Source organism: Accipiter gentilis, chromosome 12 (assembly GCF_929443795.1).
Source record: "Accipiter gentilis chromosome 12, bAccGen1.1, whole genome shotgun sequence".
In the NCBI taxonomy this organism is placed as follows: domain Eukaryota; kingdom Metazoa; phylum Chordata; class Aves; order Accipitriformes; family Accipitridae; genus Astur; species Astur gentilis.
The window spans coordinates 25,245,377-25,266,861 of NC_064891.1; the positions used below are offsets into that span (position 1 = coordinate 25,245,377).

General features: G+C 40.0%; 1 protein-coding gene across 1 annotated transcript; it reads right to left on the reverse strand.

Annotated features, from left to right (window-relative positions):
• Positions 1–209: 209 nt before the first annotated feature.
• On the reverse strand, positions 210–21,334 carry LOC126045037 (glycerol-3-phosphate acyltransferase 3-like). Its single transcript, XM_049815578.1, is given in 13 exon segments — positions 210–1,100; positions 1,566–1,645; positions 2,768–2,896; positions 3,671–3,758; positions 4,106–4,159; positions 5,552–5,745; positions 7,484–7,652; positions 7,847–7,936; positions 8,631–8,705; positions 10,759–10,867; positions 10,870–11,028; positions 13,230–13,302; positions 21,179–21,334. Coding segments are annotated over 13 exon segments (1,491 nt in total). The 3' UTR covers positions 210–985.
• Positions 21,335–21,485: the final 151 nt, after the last annotated feature.

Consider the following 21,485-nt stretch of genomic DNA (forward strand, 5'->3'; position numbering starts at 1 on the left):
AGCTACTTAACAGGACTGCAAATATTTTATACAAAGAAATACTACAGGTGACAGAAATATTGCCATCTTAGATTCTTTAAGTGCACTTGCTCTATTTATTTTTGGAGGGTGGGCTTGTCAAGAGGGCAAATCAGTAGTCTTCACATCAAGTGGTAACACAAGCAGGTGGCTATCCAGAAATAATTGCAACAGAGGATAACAGAGGTCATGTCACAGGTTTTCTTCAATTTGTGTAATGCATTCAAACAGACACAGGAAGGGATATAGCAAAATCAGAAGACACAACATAATTTAAAAATACGATATGTTTTTCTATGACATTGTCCTTGGCTGTAATTAATTTATCCCAGCATCACATGCTCAGGCATCAGGGATGTGCTGCCCTGGACACTGTTCTGCTGTTTGTCAGTGGGACCCTGGAAATCTTCCTATGTTGTCATCATCCCTGGTCTTCTGACATGAAGAGGAAAGTCAGCAACTGCCTCTTTCCCTCTGACATCCAACACTTCCTCTCCAACTTGCAATTTGGAAAATGTATTTTGGTGAACTGCTTAATGTCTGCTGACATCAGATCTATCTCTACAGCAACACAGTGACTGTGGCTCACAGGAAAACTGCTAGTCCAAGTCATTGACAGAGGCTTGGAGTAGAGAATTGTCTTATTATGAGTTAAGAAGTTACCATTTAAGTCATCAGGGTAACTCAAAGATTTAAAAAACCAGTGCTTTAATGAGCCTAAGTATTTTTATTGCAGATTCTTCTCACTCAACATCAGAGAGAATTTTACTAGCATATTGGAAATCTTCCTATTTATAAAATGATATCCTTATTTAATAAAAAATACTATCTCTTTATAGTTTCCCTGCTGTGTCATATGCAAAATATCTTACAGGGACAGAAGGAAAATATGTTGGGTTTAGTATAAAAAATAGCCCATTTTCTGGTGGAGATACGTCATGGAAAAATGAGATAAAATAAATACCATTTAACAAACATTTCTATTTCCCACAGTTCCACTTTCTATTACTATCTGGCAATATTTATTCTGTTGCTCTTCCTTGAAAGACTCTTTGATCTTTTTCCTTTTCAGTCCTCCATCCCTGAAAGATACAGAAGAGAAACAGCCTTGAGCTCACTTCAGGGTCAAGGCAGAAAAACATTACAATATTTAGACTACATAGTCAAAGCAGTTTTCACCCTAAATGCTGGCTTTTGCAATACAATGCTAAGTGATCTGTACTGCCAAGACTTACCACACAACACAAGTAATGCCTTTCCTTTAATCCAGCATTTAACAGGCAAATAATTTATTTTCACCAAATAATACCTGCTGGCTAGATCCACTTGTCAGCTCAATTTCTCTTTTTATACTACATTAGTCTATTTATTCTAGTAGAACTGTCCAAGGAATAAAGTAGTATTTTCTGACTCAGAGTCAGTAAGGGTGATGGACTACAACCCAAGCAAAGCAGATCTGGAAGAAGTTTTAAAAGATTCCAGGCTAATGTCTCAGAATACAGAACACCTAAACATGCTTTAAACTCAACCTCAAAGGCGCTTCTCACCAAGGAAGCACAGACATTCATCCCCGAGCAGCAATGACAGCCTTGACTCTGTTGGCAAAGTGAACAGCATCTTCCTCTTCCTGAAAAAAATATATGAATGATTTGCTTTACAACTTAAACATTTTCTCCATGTCTCACTTAAAGACGTACTTTTTGTCAGACAGCAGGCACTTGGGTTTATGCCAGGCCCACAAGCCAAATGTGACCTGCAGGGCAGTTCCAGCTGGTCCTGGGGAATGCCGCCCGGTTTGCCACCATTCAGTGCCAAAAAGAAACTCTGTGGTTTCTGGGGCAATCTCAGACAAGATGCAGCATGAGGCCACAGGTCTGGCCAGAGCAGGGGATGCATCTGCTCCCAGTACTTCAGTATCAGTCTGAGGCTGGGAACACACTGACAGGATCACCTTGGAGGAGATGGGGTCCCTTGAGCAGGGTTGGGGCCTGGTGTAATTAGGATCAGTGAATTATTGTGAGTTCACAGAAGACTGCCTGAACTGCAGAGGACTAAAGATACACACACTACAGCAGCTTCCCTGCCAAGACTAGGGCTGAGCAAAGACTGGGGTAGGCAGTACCAAACTGGGGCATTGCTGGAACAAAGGCCTTGACCACTTTGCCAGCGTCAGGTCAGTATCCAGGGCTGAGAGGCTGTCCCAGGTTGTGGGGTAAAGCTGCCGGGCAAAGGATTAGATGGATATTCTGCAGGGCTGAGAAACAAGGAGGTGGGTGGAAGCTGTGCAGATGGAGGTAAAGGGGGACACAGAAGGCAGAAGCACCCCAGTATGGAGTGAAGAGAAGGACTAAATCTATATATCCCTTCTGGAGTAAAAAAGGGAGGTCAGTGCCAGGCTGAGAGGCAGGAACCCTGCAGCATAAAACCACATTTTAACATCTCTTCTAGTCTCCGGGACCAGAGGAAAGCAAGGCATCTGCACCCAAGTAAAGAAGCTGTTTGGGAACAACAGGGAACATCGCGCAGAAATGTCTGAACCTCTGCAAGTGTATTTTTTACTTGAAGATAACTAACCCACATAAATCCATGCTCAATTAATTTTGAGGTTACAGTATTGCTTTCTGACCTTTGTCCATTAAGTTGTCAATAAAGATTCACAAATGTAATGGCAACACGCCATGCGCAGTAATGCAGACTTTCCCCCAGACAATGTTTTATGAGCATTTGCAAAACATGAAAGCGCAAATACCTCTTTGACCATTGGTGGCAGGTCCCACACATTACAGACAATAGCCCAGCTGGTCATCATGTTAAAAATATAGGTCATCATGGAATACTTTGTGCTGTTCCAGAACACATCTCCAAAGCAGGGGTCATACTGGAAGACAAGAAGAATAAGTGAAAGGGCATGATCTGCTACTTTAGTTTAAATCACATAAGCTGCTCTTTTTTTTTTGGCCACAAAGTCACAGTTCAACTTGTTAAATCAGGGTCAAATCTAATCACACCTCCTAAAAGCAGCAGTAAATTCAGAGTAAAGCTCCACATTTCAACATTTATTAGAAGTTTATAACAGTTAACCTTTACAATCAATGCAGGACCCCAAACTGTGACATCTCTACTATAATCAGATAGATCTACTCAAAATGTAAAGACTTGTCATCTACAGATGTGCTGACTACAAAGGTTTTCTTGAAAACACTCACACCAGTTTTAACTTCCGTAAGATTAGGCAACATTATAATTCCAGAAAAAGTAACTAACATATCTAGAGCTAGGGTGAGTTGGCTAAAGCTACTCAGAAAGCTTTGGCAGTGCCAAGAAAAGTGCCTTTATCCCCAGAGCACACAGGAGCCAGGATCCCTAGGACAGAAAGAGCAGGCAGGACTGAACACACAGCATAGCAATTGCCAAATGTGCTTTTCAGGTTGCTCCTAACCAGTTGTAAAGACGCTCAGTGAAACACTGCCCATACTGTACTGAACTGCAAGACACTGAGCACCACAAAAAGATTCCATTTTCTCAGGGCTTATTCAGTACCTTCTTCACACAGAACAAACCCCTTTTTAAGGTTTACACATGAATAGCTTCTCTGACATGAGAAGCTTCTGCAAATAATCCTTCCACATTTGGAAAACTGCAGATACATTACCTTGATTGCTACTGGATGGATGGTCCCTCCCACCTCAAAGCTTCCGTTCTCAAACATCATTACTGATGTGTTGTTTACTCAGGTACCCAGCCAGAATTAAAACTGATGAAGAGTTTAATCCACTGTAAGAAAAGTATCACCAAATGGATCCTAAACTGTCTTAAGGAGACTTAAGTTGCTAAGGGAGAAAGTAAGCTATAGTTCTGAAACAATCCCAGAACCTGTTCTCTCTTCCATTATGCTATATGCTAAAGCAAACAGACTGTCATAAAACTGTTGTAAAATATTAGAATCTGACTTCTAATATCTCACAAGAGCTAATTAATTCTACAGAGTAAAAACAAACACCTCACTTGTAAAGACTGGGTATAATAAACTTCACTCAGTGGCAAGAAGTGAGAAGAGCAATAAAATCAATATAGTTGTTTCCTACCTTCCAGGAAAACTAAAATGGGTAATTTGGCCTTATCTGCAATGTGTTCTCTAATTCTGTGGAGAGAAAATAAAACTTCAGTGTGTACTTCATTTTCATAGAAGACTCATATTTGTATTTGGCCAAGAATCTAAACATCCATTACCTCTTACACAGGACAAGAAAAGCGCTTGCCCAATTGCCCTTTGCCAGTCAGTAGCCTCAGCCAGGATATGTGCTAGTTTCAGGCCTTTATCTCAGAGGTTATCTCTTGCTAATTGCAAAAGTAGGTTTTCTACAAATCAGTATACAGTTTTATTTCACTATTTTAACCCAATTAACACAAAGACAGAGAACAGTGGTACTTGAATCATGTAAAAATCACTTCCCATTTATCTTTGGCAGGTTCCAGCTATGAACACAGTCAAACTTTTGACTGAAGTATCTTCCATATTTCAAGTTTTCATGCCTTCTAGGGTCATAATATCAGTTTTATACCTATCTAATGATTCTCCACACCTAGTTAAGAGGTAGGCCACTATTTTATTACATTTGCTGTATCACTTAAAACCAAATGTATTACCACTAAGCAGATTACTGACACACAAAATCTGTTGTTTCATGAGACACTTGTCTTTCCTATGACTCAAGAGCATGCAGTTCCTCTCCAGTCTGCATTAAAGAAAAAAAACCAAAACATCAGATATCAAAAAAAGGGGAGAATGATCCAGCTGGGGGGACCTTCTCCATTTTTCTAAGGACAAACTGTCATAGGCACTTAATGTTAGCTGCACTGCACCCTATTTCATGAAGATTTAGGATGACTAAGAACAGTCTCTGTAAACACCTGAGAATATAAGAACTGCCATACTGAGTCAATCCTGTTCATGTCCCTGAAGTCCAACATGCTGCCTCTGCCAGAAATCAATACTGCAGGCCTGGAGAGCACTATAGGCATTAAGCAAACTGGACACTTCTCCAGGATGCTCTTTCAGCTTCTAGCAGCTAGGTGGTACCTTGGTAATTTTTTTTTTTTTCCCTACTATCAGCCTCCCTTTATCCTGTACTCACAACAGATATAACCAGCTTCGATGCTTGGTGCTGATGAAAACTGTACCAGGGGAAGGCATGATCTGGGAAGCAGATGTGCTGTCAGAACTCCGATTTCTGTCCTGACATCCCTGAATCATCAGCCTCAAAACTGAATGAACAGGCTCCTGCCTGTGGCAGGCAGGGTGATTGTGGCAATGCAGAAGTTCCCAGAGGTTACAGAGCAAATGATCAAAAGTTCAGTAAACGATTGCTACACCCTGCACCTTCATTGATGGAGCAGTTCCAAACCTTACACTGATGACAACCTACAGCTGCCCACCAAAGAGAGATGCAGAGTGAGAACAGTTTCAACCCACACTTGGACCTCACAATTACTAGACCTGAAGGACAATTAAGCAAACACCTCACTACCTTACTCTTTCCTCACCAGATGACGCTCTTTCATTTCTGAGCATTCAAACAAAACATGCTGACTGGTTTGCATGCAAGATTTTTGAATAAGCCCCAAAAGCCCTCTGTGCGCTTGGCCAACCTGCAAGCCCAAAAGAAACTGGTTACTATGCAAACAGACACCCACACTTAAATGATAACATTCTTGCCCTGGTTTCAGCTGGGATAGAGTTAACTGTCTTCCTAGTAGCTGGTACAGTGCTATGTTTTGAGTTCAGTATGCGAAGAATGTTGGTAACACTGATGTTTTCAGTTGTTGGTCAGTAGTGTTTAGACTATAGTCAAGGATTTTTCAGCTTCTCATGCCCAGCCAGGGCACAAGAAGTTGGCACAGGACACAACCAGGGCACCTGACCCAAACTGGCCAACAAGGTATTCCATACCATGGGACGTCATGTCTAGCATAGGAATTGGGAAGTGGGGGGGCAGGGAATCGCCGCTCGGGGACTGGCGGGGTGTCAGTCAGTGGGTGGTGAGCAATTGCCCTGCACATCATTTGTACATTCCAATCCTTTTATTACTACTGTTGTCATTTTATTAGTGTTATCATTATCATTAGTAGTTTCTTCTTTTCTGTTCTGTTAAACCATTCTTATCTCAACCCAGGAGTTTTACTTCTTTTTCCCGATTTTCTCCCCCATCCCACTGGATGCGGGGGAGTGAGTTAGCGGCTGTGTGGTGCTTAGTTGCTGGCTGGGGTTAAACCATGACACGCAGAAAGTAGAACACCACAAAACATTTTAAAATAGTAATATTACTATGATACATGTTAAAACTTCTCGCAGTATATTACAGCAGATAAGTCATCTTTCCTCATACTTTCAAGAGTCCCTTCACATTTCAGTAGTTTTGGCATTTCACCAAAACCAATTTCCTTCCAGCTGAGAATACAAGACTTCACTGGAGTAGGCATTTTAGCTGCAGACATTACCATTCATAGAGGTATATATCAAAGACTACTGGGACACTAAAACTCCAAAAGCAAAGACACTACAGCATGATTTTGCTTGTTTTCTAAAGCACACACACACGCACAAAAATTCAGAAACCTCCATTACATAAATTTCCACCGGTAAGCAAGCAAGATATTACAAAAACTTACTGAAATACCATCCATAACTTACTTTAGGAGAGATTGTGAAGAACTAGTTACCAAACAAATTGGCTAATAGAACAGTTGAACATTTTATGGTGATGTTCTTGTGTATGATTATCACACGTTCATAGCAAACATTGAGAAAAATATCTAAATGTATATTTAATCAAAAACTGTCACGGTCCACTCGGTGGACTCATGATGGTTCGTTTGCTATGATCTCGAAAGTGCAAAATTAAGGTGACCAACACCAAAGGGGATAGCAGTAATCACACAGTAAAACTTTATTGTATTGCCTGTGAGGAAGCATGCGATAGTTAGAGATGGGTGAAAGAAAGGAGAAAAGTAAAGTTAAGTTTAGAGAGAGGAGAAAGAGAGGTTATAGCTACCACCGCTGATCTCACAACGTCCTAATGGTCCCGGGTCCAGCTGATGCTGCATCGTTGATCGTCATGGTCCTTGGCGGGGAAGCTTCAAACTTCCGTTGTTCAGAAGTCATCTTTTATGCTTAGTAACACACCTTGCTCCACCTCTGTCTCAGGAGTCTCCACCCTTCTTAGAATACAATTATCCTATCTCTGCCCTTCTCAAGCAAGGCTATCACACAGGCGCGGGGTCAGTGTCCGAGGCGTGGTAAGTCTTGGAGGCAGGCAGCCTTCGACCAGGAGGTGTGTTTTGATATTATAATGAAGCAAAGTTCGTCTAAAGTTCATGATTTCTTCATCGATGTTATGGCAACAGTTGCATTCCATCCTTTTTGACAGTAGCTATGCGGTTATCTCTAACAGTTCCAGCCAGGTACCTTCCAAGAACCTTGTACCGCACATTCCATCCTTGGGACCAGCCGTTGCGCTCCAAACAGGCCGTTGTCAGGTAGCATACTGTTCATGTTCTTGGTGACAATGTTGAGACAATCCTGATTTTCTGACCGACTCTTACAAGAACACAGTACTACTCCATCTTCGCATACACTGCCAATACACAACAGAAAACACAGTAGGGCAGGCCAACATCTTGACGGAGTCTAGATGATCTAAACAGCCTCTTGGATCAAATTGCACCATCATAGTCTCTGTGCAGTAATGGAATAAGAATCTCACTCTGAAACTTGAGACATTGAATACTGTAAGAAATCAACACCAAACCAATGAGAGCAGGGTAGCACCTGTTGTGGAAATGAACAAGACCACACAGACATCAGACACCTAATGTGGCACATATCATCTGAACCTGGTTGCTCAGCCAGCATTTAACTCTAAAATAAATGGAGCCATAAATACATTTCCAGTTCTGTGTAGTCACTCATAGAACAACAATGTCAACTCTTGACATTACTCCCAATAGCTGTTATTACAAAGACCATACTAAGAAGATTCAATTGCACTAACAATGCCATGCAGGAGGAGCTTATAGGGTATCAAAGATATTCTTGGTGCATTCTTCTACTGTAACCTATTCTAAACCCACCAGATTCAAAGCAGAGAAGGTAAGAGTCAGGGGTTTGTTTTATAGAATTTCTCTGGAAGCAGCTGCTATGGACTGATTCATTAATATTAATTAAATATAAATTTTTTTGCTGGTGAATCATATTTGAGGCTTTTTTGCACTGACAGGACATAACCATCTCACAGTATTAATACGGAATTGCTCAGGACACATGATTTACTTGGCCTATTTTGACTCAAATAGAGCACGCTCTTTATTTTCCACTCTAAGACATGCTTCCATCAGTATCTAACTGGCTTACCTTGCATGTCCACTTTCAGATGCCATTGCCATACTCTCTCATAGTGCTCTATGAGTTTACAGTAGAGAAAAAAAAAAAATAAATCACTCCCTGATAGTTCACATTAATCCTCCAGACTCAAGCAGATTTATATTCCAACCCACTAATTCAAATCCTTAAAGAAATAAAAAGGAAATGGAAAGAGCCTTCAGCAAACTCCTACCTGTCATTTGGAAACTGTCCTACTACTGTATTGGCCAAGACCAGCAAGAGGATGTCGAAAACAGCCAAGCAGACACTACAAAGTAAAATAATCTTAATTAAATGCTAAAAAGCAGAACTGGAAGAGCAAGCAAGAAAATCTTTCATTTAACCCTTTGATCCATTTCACAATGCATCCCTCTACAATTAATAGCATCTAATTAGCAATACAAACCAGTTAAGGCCAACAGAGTAATATGAGGATGTTTTTACTCAATCAATCCTGCACTGAGTACAAAACCTTGTGCTGCCTGGAGCCTATCTTCCAAAAAGCATCACGCCTTGATCTGAAGCTATCACATGGTAAAGAAGCCACCGTGTTCAAAGAGGATGGCAAGTAGTAGCTAGGGTTCTTCAATGCAGGTGAGATTCCTCAGTGCCAAAAGGGACCCATCATTTAATTTTTAAAAATGTATCCAGAAATTTCAGTATGTATTTCCACCCCAAGCAGTAAGCTACTATATAATCATGAGAATTAAACATCATTAGTTACTAATGGCTGAGCAAAACCAATATTGAAGCCATTTCTACATAAACATCGTCTTCTTAAGCTGCATATCTAAGTTTACACACAGGCATATGTGCTCTCCTATGTGACTGACTGGTATGAAATCCCTCTATGCACTGCAGCTATGTTTTGAATATACGGTACTCCCACCAAAGGAATAAGAAATTTTAAAAGCTCCTGCTCTTTACAAAAACACATAAATATTTGTAACTGTTTGGTCAATATGATAAAAGGCTGGTTTTGCTTCAAAGAAAAGTTTAAAAGTCTGAAAATTTAATACATTCCAAGTGGATGTCTCTTTTTTACATCCAGCCCTGTGCTCCCAGAACATTGGCTCTGCTTCAGATCCCAAGTGTTCAGCATACAGTCTCTCTGTCTCTTATTCAGACAGGCAGAGCCTGATCCTTTCAGTTGAAACAGTTGTTACTTTATGTTACAAAAAGATCTGCAGATCATTTCTATAAATTTTTGCTGGATTTTACAAACAACTTAATTACTAATAAAACATATGGAACATGAGAAATTTACATCTTCAGCACCTCTTTTTTTTCCTTTTGGGGATATTTGAGTTTTAATGGCATCTTGTTGTGAGAAACTGAAGGAGTAAATGTCTCAAACATTGTGGTGGGGCAAGTTCTGCTTAACAACGAACTCAGTCTAGCAAGGAACCACAGGTGAAAAGAAGCCCATCAGCGCTCATCAGCAACAGGAGGGGGAGGGCATGCTGGAGGGTGCACAGCTCCCTGTTCTGTTCTGCTGTTCTAATATGCTGAACAGGGCAGCTCACCATGTATGGCTAAAGATCGCGTCTGCAGGGAAGGGGAAGCTACTCCCCAAGCCCACAGCCCAAAGGCTACCTAATTAGCCTAATGAGTTCAAGTGCCTGCCCAAAGGAAGGGCAAGGATGATGAAAGGACACAAACTGAAGCCCCTTGGGTGCAAGCCCACTGGAACCAGACCCCTTGGCTGACTGAACCAATGCTAGATCCAGAACGGGTGACATCTTTCTCTTTTCCCTCTCTCTCTCTTTCCCTTTTCTGTAATCCCTGCACCTCATCCCTTTAGACATAAACTGTTGACCAAGTCTGGGACGAGGAGTGGATTCAGCCACCTCTAGGCTCCTCACTGAGAAGGAGTCTAGAAAGCAAGGGGGTCCACTCTGAACTTTGTGACTCAATGGGAGGGCTCTCCTTATTGTCTTCCCTGAACTGATCCCCAAATAAGCAAGGCCTGTAGTATATGTTTGGTGATGTATGGTTAGCACATGTTGCACTGTTTACTGATATAGTTTCATGCCAGTTTTTGTTGTGAGCATACCAATTTTGGTGGTGAGCATGCCAATTCTTGTGAGCAAATAAAAATTGAGTTTTATGAATTAAAGGATCCCTGGTGTCGTTTCCCCTTAATCCTGACCTGGGAATCGGCAAATCTGAGTCATCATCCTGAGAAATTGGGACATGACACTTGTAAAACAAAGTCATACCAGGTTCTCCTTTCTGTACTAGTCAATAGCATATTATTTCACATCTTTTCTAAAAAGTTAATATGAAAAACTGATCCCAGCAAATTACGTCTGGCTTACCGAAAAGGCATCAGTAGACAATACCAAATTAGGATCTCAATGACCCACACAACGCTCAGTTGCCAGCTGACATGGTGCAAGTTGGCATTGGTTCTGCTGAGGAGAATTCCGACACCAGCTCCTCAGAGGAGAACCGTTGGGTGACTTCGTCTTCTGCAACTGCCTCACATCCCTTCTTGGAGAAGTACATAACATCAGCAAGGTTGAAGCGTCCTCAGCACTGGTCAGCAATGTCCTCTTCCATGGAGGTTTCCTCTCTCTGGATGATCCCTGCATGAGGAAATGAGTCTTCCACACAGTGGAATGGACAATATGGATTCCAAAAAGAGTAAAATACACATGCTTTTTAGAAATAGCTCTCCTCCTACTCCAAGCACCATAATTACATTGTTATGCCTCATCTACATACTGGCATTTAGTTCCACAAGTTATTTCTCTAACCCTTTGCCATATAACACCACTAAATTGTTGAAGAAAGGAGAAAAGCATTCAGAGTAAGTTGCAAATAAAACCTTGAGCACAACACCTCCTTCATTGTCATTTACCAAACAACATATGTACACACACCTAGAAATGTCAACAGTGCACTGCCAAGATTGCAGACCCCTCCTGGTGCCTTAACTCAAATTGAGGCAGTGTTTGTATAGTTGTTGTTCTTGCTGCTGTTGATTAGTTTTACTCTTTCCCAGCTGTAACGAACTCCTTCCTCTGGTATTTTTTCTCAGACCCTTCTCTCTTCCCCCAACCCTTCTCATTTAAGGGTCACTTCACTACCAAGAAACTTCAGAGTGTCTAGATTTTTCCCTGAGATATACATAGCATAACACAGAAGCATTGTGCAGGAAGAATGACAACACACCCAGGCTCCCTACCTGTAAAATTATGCCTCATAGGACAGCCACACAGCAAGTCTCAGTGATGTCTGCTGAAGTCACTCTGATTCTTATTTGGCTGTTTACAGTGACTAAAATTCTATTGATTCATACCAGCTAACACTTTGCTTTTTTGTTTGCCTTTTTTTTGGGGGGGGGACGGGACGGGGGATAGAACGACACACGAGGGCAGGTATTGGATGACATAAATTAAATATATTTTGAATAATGCATATTTAATTTTAACCAACATACTACCCCCTGAGCAAAATCACAAAACTTTCCTCTAGCTGTGATGTACTTAAGGAGTGATGTACTTAAGAAGACCACAAAGGTCTTGTGAAATAAGATATCCTTTGTATACACAAGGCATGCCTTGCTAACAACTGTGCCCAGAAGAAGAAATAAAAGACTGATAAGAAGGGAACATCCTACCCCAGGAGGCGCTGAAAAGTTGAAAAATTGCTAATAGGCATGAAGTCAGTAAAAATCTTTGATAACTGGAGGAAAGGTAAAGGTGGCAGGGTGAGATCACGACCACCGACTCAATTCAAGACCAAAAGACTTAACCCCCCTACTCTCTTTGAGCATGCGCTGTAGAATAAAAGAACACCATACTTTTAATTCAAAGCGGGGAAACTTTAACCCAATAGAAACTGTACTAGATAAGCAACTACCAGTAATAGTTTTGGGGAAGAACCTCAGAAATTGAATATGTGTAACTGAACTGTATAAACTGCTTGCCCATTTAGGCATAAGGTGTGCTAACTTTGTGGATTACCACCTAGCCCCCATCTTTGCACAAACATGAATTTGAATAAAATACCTCTGCTCTGTGTGTATATTGGCATTTCACACACTGGGTAAACAACCTCATTTGTGGGACAACAGCTGCACTTCAGTCAAGCCTTCAATGTCCAGGAAATCAACAGACTTGAAATTCATTAGCTGACAAACCAAACAGTCTATATGACTAATGACTAAAAATCGCACTACAAATAAAAGGATTATTATGAGAACTTAACCCAGTCCCCTTTGGTCAAAGAAGAAAGCAAAAAGAGTTGGGAAGAGGAAAAAAAAAATGTTTCACCTAGAGAAGAGTGCAAATTGTAACTGTGATCAATGGGATGATGTAGTTCCTTTACTTGAGAGACCCTGGCTTTTTGCATGCTAGGAGTTAAAAAAAGCAAGAGAGATTCCATACAGACCAATGTGAAGGGCAAAGAATACTCATTCCTCCTTATCTTGTGAAGAGAGAGCTGATGGAGTCAGAAAGTACAAAATACTCATATAAAAGAGGGACAGTTTGCCAAATGCTTATCAGCTATGTCATTCTCTACCCACACTAGTCTCTAACACCTTTTATTCAGAAGACTCAATCATTCACAGATTATCTTGTTTATAACATACTTAAGGTCTCTTTTGCAGGCTTGTAACTTCAGCAGTTATTTGCCTATCAAACTCCATTTTGGCCATTCTGGTTTTCTTAACATCAGATGCAGTTTATGTTTCTGTTTACTCTTTTCTAGATAAGATATTAAAACAGTTGCCTTTTTACGAGACAAATAGTGCTGTGTCACCTTCATTCAGAGATCTTACCAGTGGAGATTAAATTTTCAAGTGCCAGCACCTTCCGTGTTTTTACTCCCTCCTCAATCTGCAGGGTTGCCCACTGTTCCCAAAACAAGAAAAGTAGATGTTGATGGTTTTCATTTTGTCATTTCCAGGCATTCTGTAATCATCTTAGGTGAACTGTCTGAGCCCCTTTTATTGAAACCCGGTCCTAGATTTTAATTTTTCAAATTCAGCCTGAATGCTGTCCCACACGCCTGTTTCATTTGTTACACAGATTACCTTTTGCCATTGTCAGGAAAAATAGTTTGGCTCAAACTTCTTTTCAGGACACAGGCAGTTGTTTTTTTCCTGGGGCTTTTTGTTGCTTTGTTTGTTTCTTTGTTTGCTTGTTTGTTTTTTTAAAAACAAACAACCCCCACCCCAGACCCCCACAAATTACTGAGCTACCTGAGAGAGTCTATGAGGTCCATGGGTCCCAAACTCTCTCTTTCCCAGTTAGCTTCAGACAACAGAATGATTCAAAATACTATCACTGACATTAGAAACATGCTAGAAAAAGATAGATATGAAATGTATTTTAAAGAATAAGAGATTACCTCAGCTTTAGGGCATTCATGCAGTTTTTGTTAAAAGAAGACAGAGGAGGGACCATTTCATATCTATGGCATTTTGGAAGTAGTAGTTTTGGTAATGAGCTTTCACCCTTCCCTGTCTTTACCTTTTTGAGCTAAACCAAGTTTCTCTTCCCTGTGCAGAGCAACATAAAACTCCTCCATTAGCAAAATCAAATATACCAATATGCCTAATTTTTGAAGTTTTCATGTTTTTTAATGTTTTCATCATACATATATATAGACATATAAATAATAGCTCTCATGAGGACTAGATCTTCCCTTATTTACATCAAGATACCTGCCCTAACAAAGGACACAGGATGCTTGGATGTAGGGTCTGCTCATTATTAAGGAATCAGTGACCCACTCAACTTAGGTACTCACCTCCTATTAAGGCTTCCCACCTACAACGGATAAGGATACATCCTTCTGCTTCAGGATAAACTCTTGCTAAACAGCTTATTTCCCTCTTACTGACACACACGGCCATGTAAGTCACCACTATGCTTGATCTCAAATAGTCTTCACCATGTTACAACATGTTGCAAGTGCCAGCAACATTGACTAGCTTTTTGCCATCCTTAAGTTTTGCATTCCCTCTACCAGCTCCTTCTGTAGCTATTGAAGTTTAAGTCACTAACAAAAAAGGGACAATTTATCATGGGATAGTTAGGATATTTTAGTTACCCTTAGTCGACTTTTTTTACCAGCCATCTTAAAAGGAAAGAAACAAAAAAAGAAAAAAGCAGAATGGACAGTGATGTGATATTTTAAACTCCATGCAAACCATCTGTTATAATACGACGAAAAAAAATACAGACCTTCACCTTGTCTATACTTTCCAGTTATTCCCTAGGAAAGGTGAACTGGTACATCATCTGTCTCAATCTTTTGCAATACATGGAGAGTCATTCAGAAGTGGGGAGCCCAGGGATGTCATGAAAATAGCAGTCCACACACTGAGAAATGAAAGAATATACAGCACAGGAGCAAGAATGTTGCAAAAGGGAGTAAAGGCAGACATGTGGCAAACCTAACCTCTTTATAATGCACTGCTGGTCCTCACCTCTTTCCCAATATCCTTTAGGATAGTTATATGGCATGAGGGAGGAAAAAAAAAAAGTGTCACCTAGCTTGGCAAATAAAGTCCTTTGCCTTACTCTCTGCTTTCCTGCCTACCACCCTTATCTTGCCCATCACTGTCCTCCTACATGAACAGGCACCTGCCAATTGTCAAGCACCATCAGATATGAGCTTGTTCATACTGTCTTGAGGGATCTGGAATACCTCAAGGAGGCTGGCTTTTGAATCCCAGGTACAAAAAGGGCAATAATCACTGACCAAGCTGACTCACAAAAAAAGTTAACTAGTTCAAATGAGCAAAACAATTTATAAAGTTGACTAGTAAAGTATAAAGTCCTGCCAGGCTATTACCTAGTGCCTCATAGCACAGAGAAACAGTGGGACAAAAGTGGCAGCCTGTAATTATATAGTCAGCCAAGGCTACAAAGGCAGAGGACAAGGCAGATGAGGATGAGCTTTCAATAGGCAAATGGTTACACAGGGCTTGTTAACTTGGAAAAGAGCTGGCTGAGACAGTGTATGACAGAGGTCGACAAAGTCTAGACAGAGCTGGTGCATAAGAAACAGTTATCTATTTTCTAATACAAGAAATGGGAAGCATCATATGAAAGTGTTGGGCAGGGTGTATGAGCAAGAAAAAGGTAATACATTTCCACAAAACATAGTGAAGTTGTGGAGTTCATTGTCTAGGACATATTGCCAGAGATTAACTGAAATGGGAGCGGTTACACAAAAACATGAATGAAAATCATCATGGGACACAAAACTTTCCTAACTCAGGAGTCAGCATGGAAGGCTGAAGCAACAAGCGGCTGGGAAGATATTCCTGGCAATACAGCCATACGATCACCCAGCTCTTAGGTTTTTCATCAGGCAATTGAGTTGACGACTGTCAAAGCCAGGCTACCTGTCTAGGTCAAACTCTGGATGGACCCAGCAGATTAGTTTCTATGTTATTCTGCATTTGGTGGCATCTGTATGTTTAATTTTTTTTTAAAATATGAAATAAGGCTTTGTGATCACCTTTGTTTTGCACAGTATTGAGACAGAGCTGTCATGCTGGTCTTTGTTGCAAAACAGTAATGAAAGGATGTATTAAATACCTTACAAAAACACAGATGTTGCAACTAACACAGAATTTAAGTTTTAAATGGATCAACTTCATTGCTAAGTTTGCTGACTGAATGAGAACTCAGGTGCTGTGCTTTCCTCCCTCCCATTTCTGAAGTGATGAGAACACCAGGAGTTCAAAAATCCAGCAGGTGATCCCATCTGGAAGACTGAAGACTTGACAGCTTAACTCCAACAGCCAATTTGTTTGAGGCTTCATATAATTACATCTGAACAAAATAAGGGTGCCTAATACTTCATTATATTAACTACTTTCTTCACAGTACATTACATGAAAAGCTATACAATATGGAACGTTTATTTTTTAAAATCTCACTACTTTTGGGTTTTCTTCCCTTTTTACTTTAAGTACAGCTTGGTGTGTTGTTCAGTACTCCATTTCTCTGTACTGTGTAATAATTCATTTTTGCCTCTCTTTCTCTACGTTCCCATATTTTACTACCTCATCTCTCATGTTCTCACAAAAGCTTTTTCTAATCACTCATTACACTGGCTTTTTTCAATCCTCCTCTTGGCTTCATTCTCATATGTGACAAAGGCCTTGGGGCAATTACTCCATGTAAAGTCTTCTGATACAATTACAAAGAGAAGGTCAGCAGGTTTTTAGTGCAAGCTAAAAATCACCATCTAAGATCAAGCACCTATGACCTTTTCATCCAACAGTCCTTTCTGTTTGGCTTCATTTCCCCTTTCACAGTCAAACAATAACCCAGATCAAATGATCTGTGTATTATATTGCATGTCTGAGAGGATGTTATCGTGGTTCAACCCCAGCCAGCAACTAAGCACCACGCAGCCACTCACTCACTACCCTCCCACCCAGTGGAATGGGGGAGAAAATTGGGAAAAGAAGTAAAACTCGTGGGTTGAGATAAGAACAGTTTAATAGAACAGAAAAGAAGAAACTAATAATGATGATGATAACACTAATAAAATGGCAACATTAGTAATAAAAGGATTGGAATGTACAAATGATGCGCAGGGCAATTGCTCACCACCCGCCAACCAACACCCAGCTAGTCCCCGAGTGGCAATTTCCCGCCCCCACTTCCCAGTTCTATACTAGATGGGACGTCCCATGGTATGGAATACCCTGTTGGCCAGTTTGGGTCAGGTGCCCTGGTTGTGTCCTGTGCCAACTTCTTGTGCCCCTCCAGCTTTCTCGCTGGCTGGGCATGAGAAGCTGAAAAATCCTTGACTTTAGTCTAAACACTACTGAGCAACAACTGAAAACATCAGTGTTATCGACATTCTTCGCATACTGAACTCAAAACACAGCACTGTACCAGCTACTAGGAAGACAGTTAACTCTATCCCAGCTGAAACCAGATCAATGTGCAAGAAGTGACTGTCTACAATTGGATGGTGAAAAGCAGTCACAAATTTCCTGGCTGCTCTAGTGAGGGCAGATGAAATAGGTTGAGAAGGGTCCCAAACATTTGTTTGGGATAAAAACACATGTATCATTTTTTTGTTTTTTTGATGCAGTGGCTAGCTCAGGATAATGATATATTTGAAAGCACAGCAGTGAGCTTCTTCCACTAGCTTAAGTGTCTGCAACATCTGCCTACACTCCAGTGGGAGTTTACAGCATATTAGCTACCTCAATGTACAAGTGAGCTATCAATTAAAAAAAATATCCCACAATTACTAGCTGGCTGATGTCTTTCCTACACGCGAGTATTTCTCAAGAACCAACAACACTGCATTTTCATTCAGAAACTCATCTTGTAAAATTGCAGAAGACTCTTGGCAAATGGAGCTACAGCTGTTTAACATGTTTATTTGACTCTCCACAGTCCTGCGAGTGCATGGTGTAGATTTCATTCTAGCAAATGCATTTTCTTTTGCAGCTACAACACTGAAGAGCTGGAATAACATCCCTAGCACTTCTTTGCTAGTATTGTCATTTCCATCAAACAAGCAAATACAAAGCTTAGAGAAAACACATTTTCTCATAAATAAAAACTTACAAGCACATGGGAAAGAACAACCCTATCAGAAACCAAACCAAATTAATCTTTATCATTTCTAGAAATATTTTAATGATAAATTAATGGTAATAATAGCCATTATGGGCTAACAGTTATGCAACTGAGAAATTACTGCCTCGGAGATCTTTTACTATTATACTATCTAGATGGCCTCCAACACCCCCCCCCCCAAAAAAAAAAAACCCACCACACCAAAAACCACCAAAACAAGAAAACAACAACAACAAGAACAAAACAAAACAAAATAAAACAAAAAAGCCACAAACAAAAGAATCCCACAAAAATTTTCAAACCTTTTGTAAAAAGGTTTGTTTTGTTTCTAAAAAGCAAGTATCTAAATTCCTTGAATTTAGAAACAGCAAAGGGTATGAATTCCTTCCATACATAGATTACATCTTGCCCATTTGTTCCAGTCACTGTTCACACTGCTAAAACACTTCAGTGAAGTCAGGAAACCAAAATTACTTATCTCATCATATGCCACCATTACTCATTACTTAGTAATAGATCTGCAAACTTGGGCTTTATCCTAAAACACCTAGAGCTCCCAGCAAATTCAGTAAGGGCTACAGATATGCTTTCTTTGAAAACACAACTTTGAAAAAAATACTTTTTGACTTTAAAGTCCTTGATTTCAGTCTCTACTCTTATTTTTCTCAAATTGACAAAACATGGAGGAAAATAAAACATGTTTTCTCTCTGCCTCCCAATTTGCGTAGTCATTTAAAGCTCTAAGAAGCAAATATAAACTGTTCTCAGGTGAGAATTTTTCTGTTAACTTTGCTGGTCTACATAACAGTCTAAATCAAATGCAACACAATGGAGAATCCAATCATAGTGCTCAAGGTTGAATTTTTGGTGAAACATCAACCAGTTTGGTACTTCCTAGAGTGGTGATATTCCTGCAACATAGTCAGTATTGTGCTAATACCTGACTAAGCATCTGCTCTTAGGGTTTTCAGCATAGCTATCTGGTAAGGCATCCTATTTCACCATTCAGACTAGCAACAGGAACCAAGGATGGTCTTTGTGCGTTATCCTGTTAGCAAGATCTCAGGTAGATAATGTCACAGCTAGAAGCAAGTCAACACTTCAGTAGGCTATCAATGTCACATTGTTCACTTTTTTGAACGTAGGGCACATAAGCCTGCTTTAAAGCTAACTGTATTCCAAGCAGCAATTTCAGCCATATTTTGGTGATAAAGCCCCAGGACTCCCAGAAGAGGCCCAGCAATTGCATGCACAAGCTTTAATCCAGCATTTCCCAGCCCTACCCTTACTTCTGAAGAGCCAAGTGAGCCACAGCTCAAGCAAAGGGAACCTAACATTCCTTCCATCCTCTATCCCTCCCATTTCCTGCCAAGACAGCTCTTAGTTACTCTTTTGGCACAACGAGAAGCATTTGAACAATCCTTCGAAGAAAACAGCTGAAATTAATCATAAGATGAAAACAGAGGAAACTCCTTTTTTGCCCACAGGACAGTTAGGGAACAACTTTCAACTAAAGAACAAAACAAGCCAGCCCAAACTTCAGTACCTGGAGCTGTGCTCTTCCTGTTATTAGCTGCTGTGGCAATGGGGAACTAGACATAAAAGGCTATATCTGATTGCATTAACTTAATTACTTCTTTTTTGATAAATTAATCCTCCACTTTGTGAACACAAAATTGTCATGCTCATAACCTGTTACGAAAACTGTGGAAAGAAAAACGTTTAACTTGCTTTTCAAAAGAGAAGTACCTTCCTATATTAAGCACCAACTGAGTGGGTCAAATGTCCTTCAAAGTTGGGAAATGCACAGGGGGAAAAAAAAAATCAGAAATTGTTTTAATGTCTGCCAACTACAGCAGCAAAGCTGTCCAAAGACCTCCTCAGGTTTGTGTCTGATATGAGAGAGCCTGATGAAATCAATTCCACATAAAAGTGCCACTAGCCATTTAGGGTACCAATAAGAATTTAATTAGCATACCACTGGCTGATTAAAAAAAAAAAGTATCACATCTAAAAGCCAATATTACATATAGCCACTGCAGGCAGTCATTTCCCATTGACATCAGTATCTGAAAAAAACATAACCCCTAAAGTTTGCAGTCATGTCCACTATGCTAAATGATGTTCATACTGCTGAAGACAGTCCCTGCCCAAGAGCTCCTAATCAGTACTAAAAAAAAAAGAGAGAGAGAGTGAGAGAGAGAGAAACAGAAGAATTATAAGACAGAAATTAGACAGAATTAGCAAGGTAAGATGGTTATATTAACTGTATCACATTGTTACAGACATGTACTACTGCACAAATAGATGGCTCTAACAGCTTAATAATAACAATAGTAACAATACTAGTAATAAGTTCTCTGCCACAAGAAGAAAGTATATTAATGAAAAGCAGGCTTATGCCAGAAAGACAAAGTTAATCTAGTGGAAAACAGAAATGCTTCACTGTTCAATATGATGAATTCACAGCACCTACTTTTGGCCACTGATGGATGTGAAAAGTCAGACCTGAAAAATTAAATGCAATTCTGGCTTATTAAAAGCCCCAGAAAACTTTTATTGATATCAGCAGAATCAGGATCTTAGCCATGACCTGTTCATTTCTAGAAAAATTACACTTTTAGAAGGTCGCATGGATTCCTCAAGTCTCGTACAGCAGAACTTGCGACTGCTGGCTCTCCCAGATTCACGAGTGGAAGAAGCAAACACATATAGGCAGTATTCTTACCTAGAACAGTACTCATTAATAACATGTAATTAAAATAATCCAAATAAAACCATTGAAACTTATGTACATCTAAAATACATGTTCTTGTTAGTTACCAACCCCCATAAACTAGTATATCTTTTTATTTATATTTGACTTGTCACAAATATAGCATGAAGTATTCTAACCAGTTTGAACTAGAAGCAATAAATCATGGAATCTCTACTTTAACCCAAGAAAGCCTCAAACTGGTACTAGACTATAACCCAGCACATAACTAGAGATCATTAAAGACACCATTCAAAAGAACTATCACATAAGTTAAAGCTGCGAACAACACATCCAAGTTAATGGGACTTTTTCTGCTGACTTTTATGGCATCTATATCAAAAGCACAGATTTTTTATTAAACACATCCTGTAAAAAACACATACCTTCCAATTCTCAACTTACCTCTAACATTTTTATTACAATTTTCACATAGAAATGAGAAATCCCCAATGACACTCTAAACATCGAAGGCAACAAAACTAACACCACAAACAAAATTGTCTGGATAGACAAAATATTGCTCTCTGCAACGCCAGAGCCCTCTCTATCTTCTTCCATGCTTGCTCCTTCAAAATGCCAACCCACTGCCTTTCTGAGAATATATGCTCATCTGTAGTGCAGAATCCAGCAAGCTTCAAGAGACAGAGTCAAATATTCAGATTGGGAGAAAGGGAATCTTTCCCTCACTAGAGCAGTTAGAGAGGCTGAA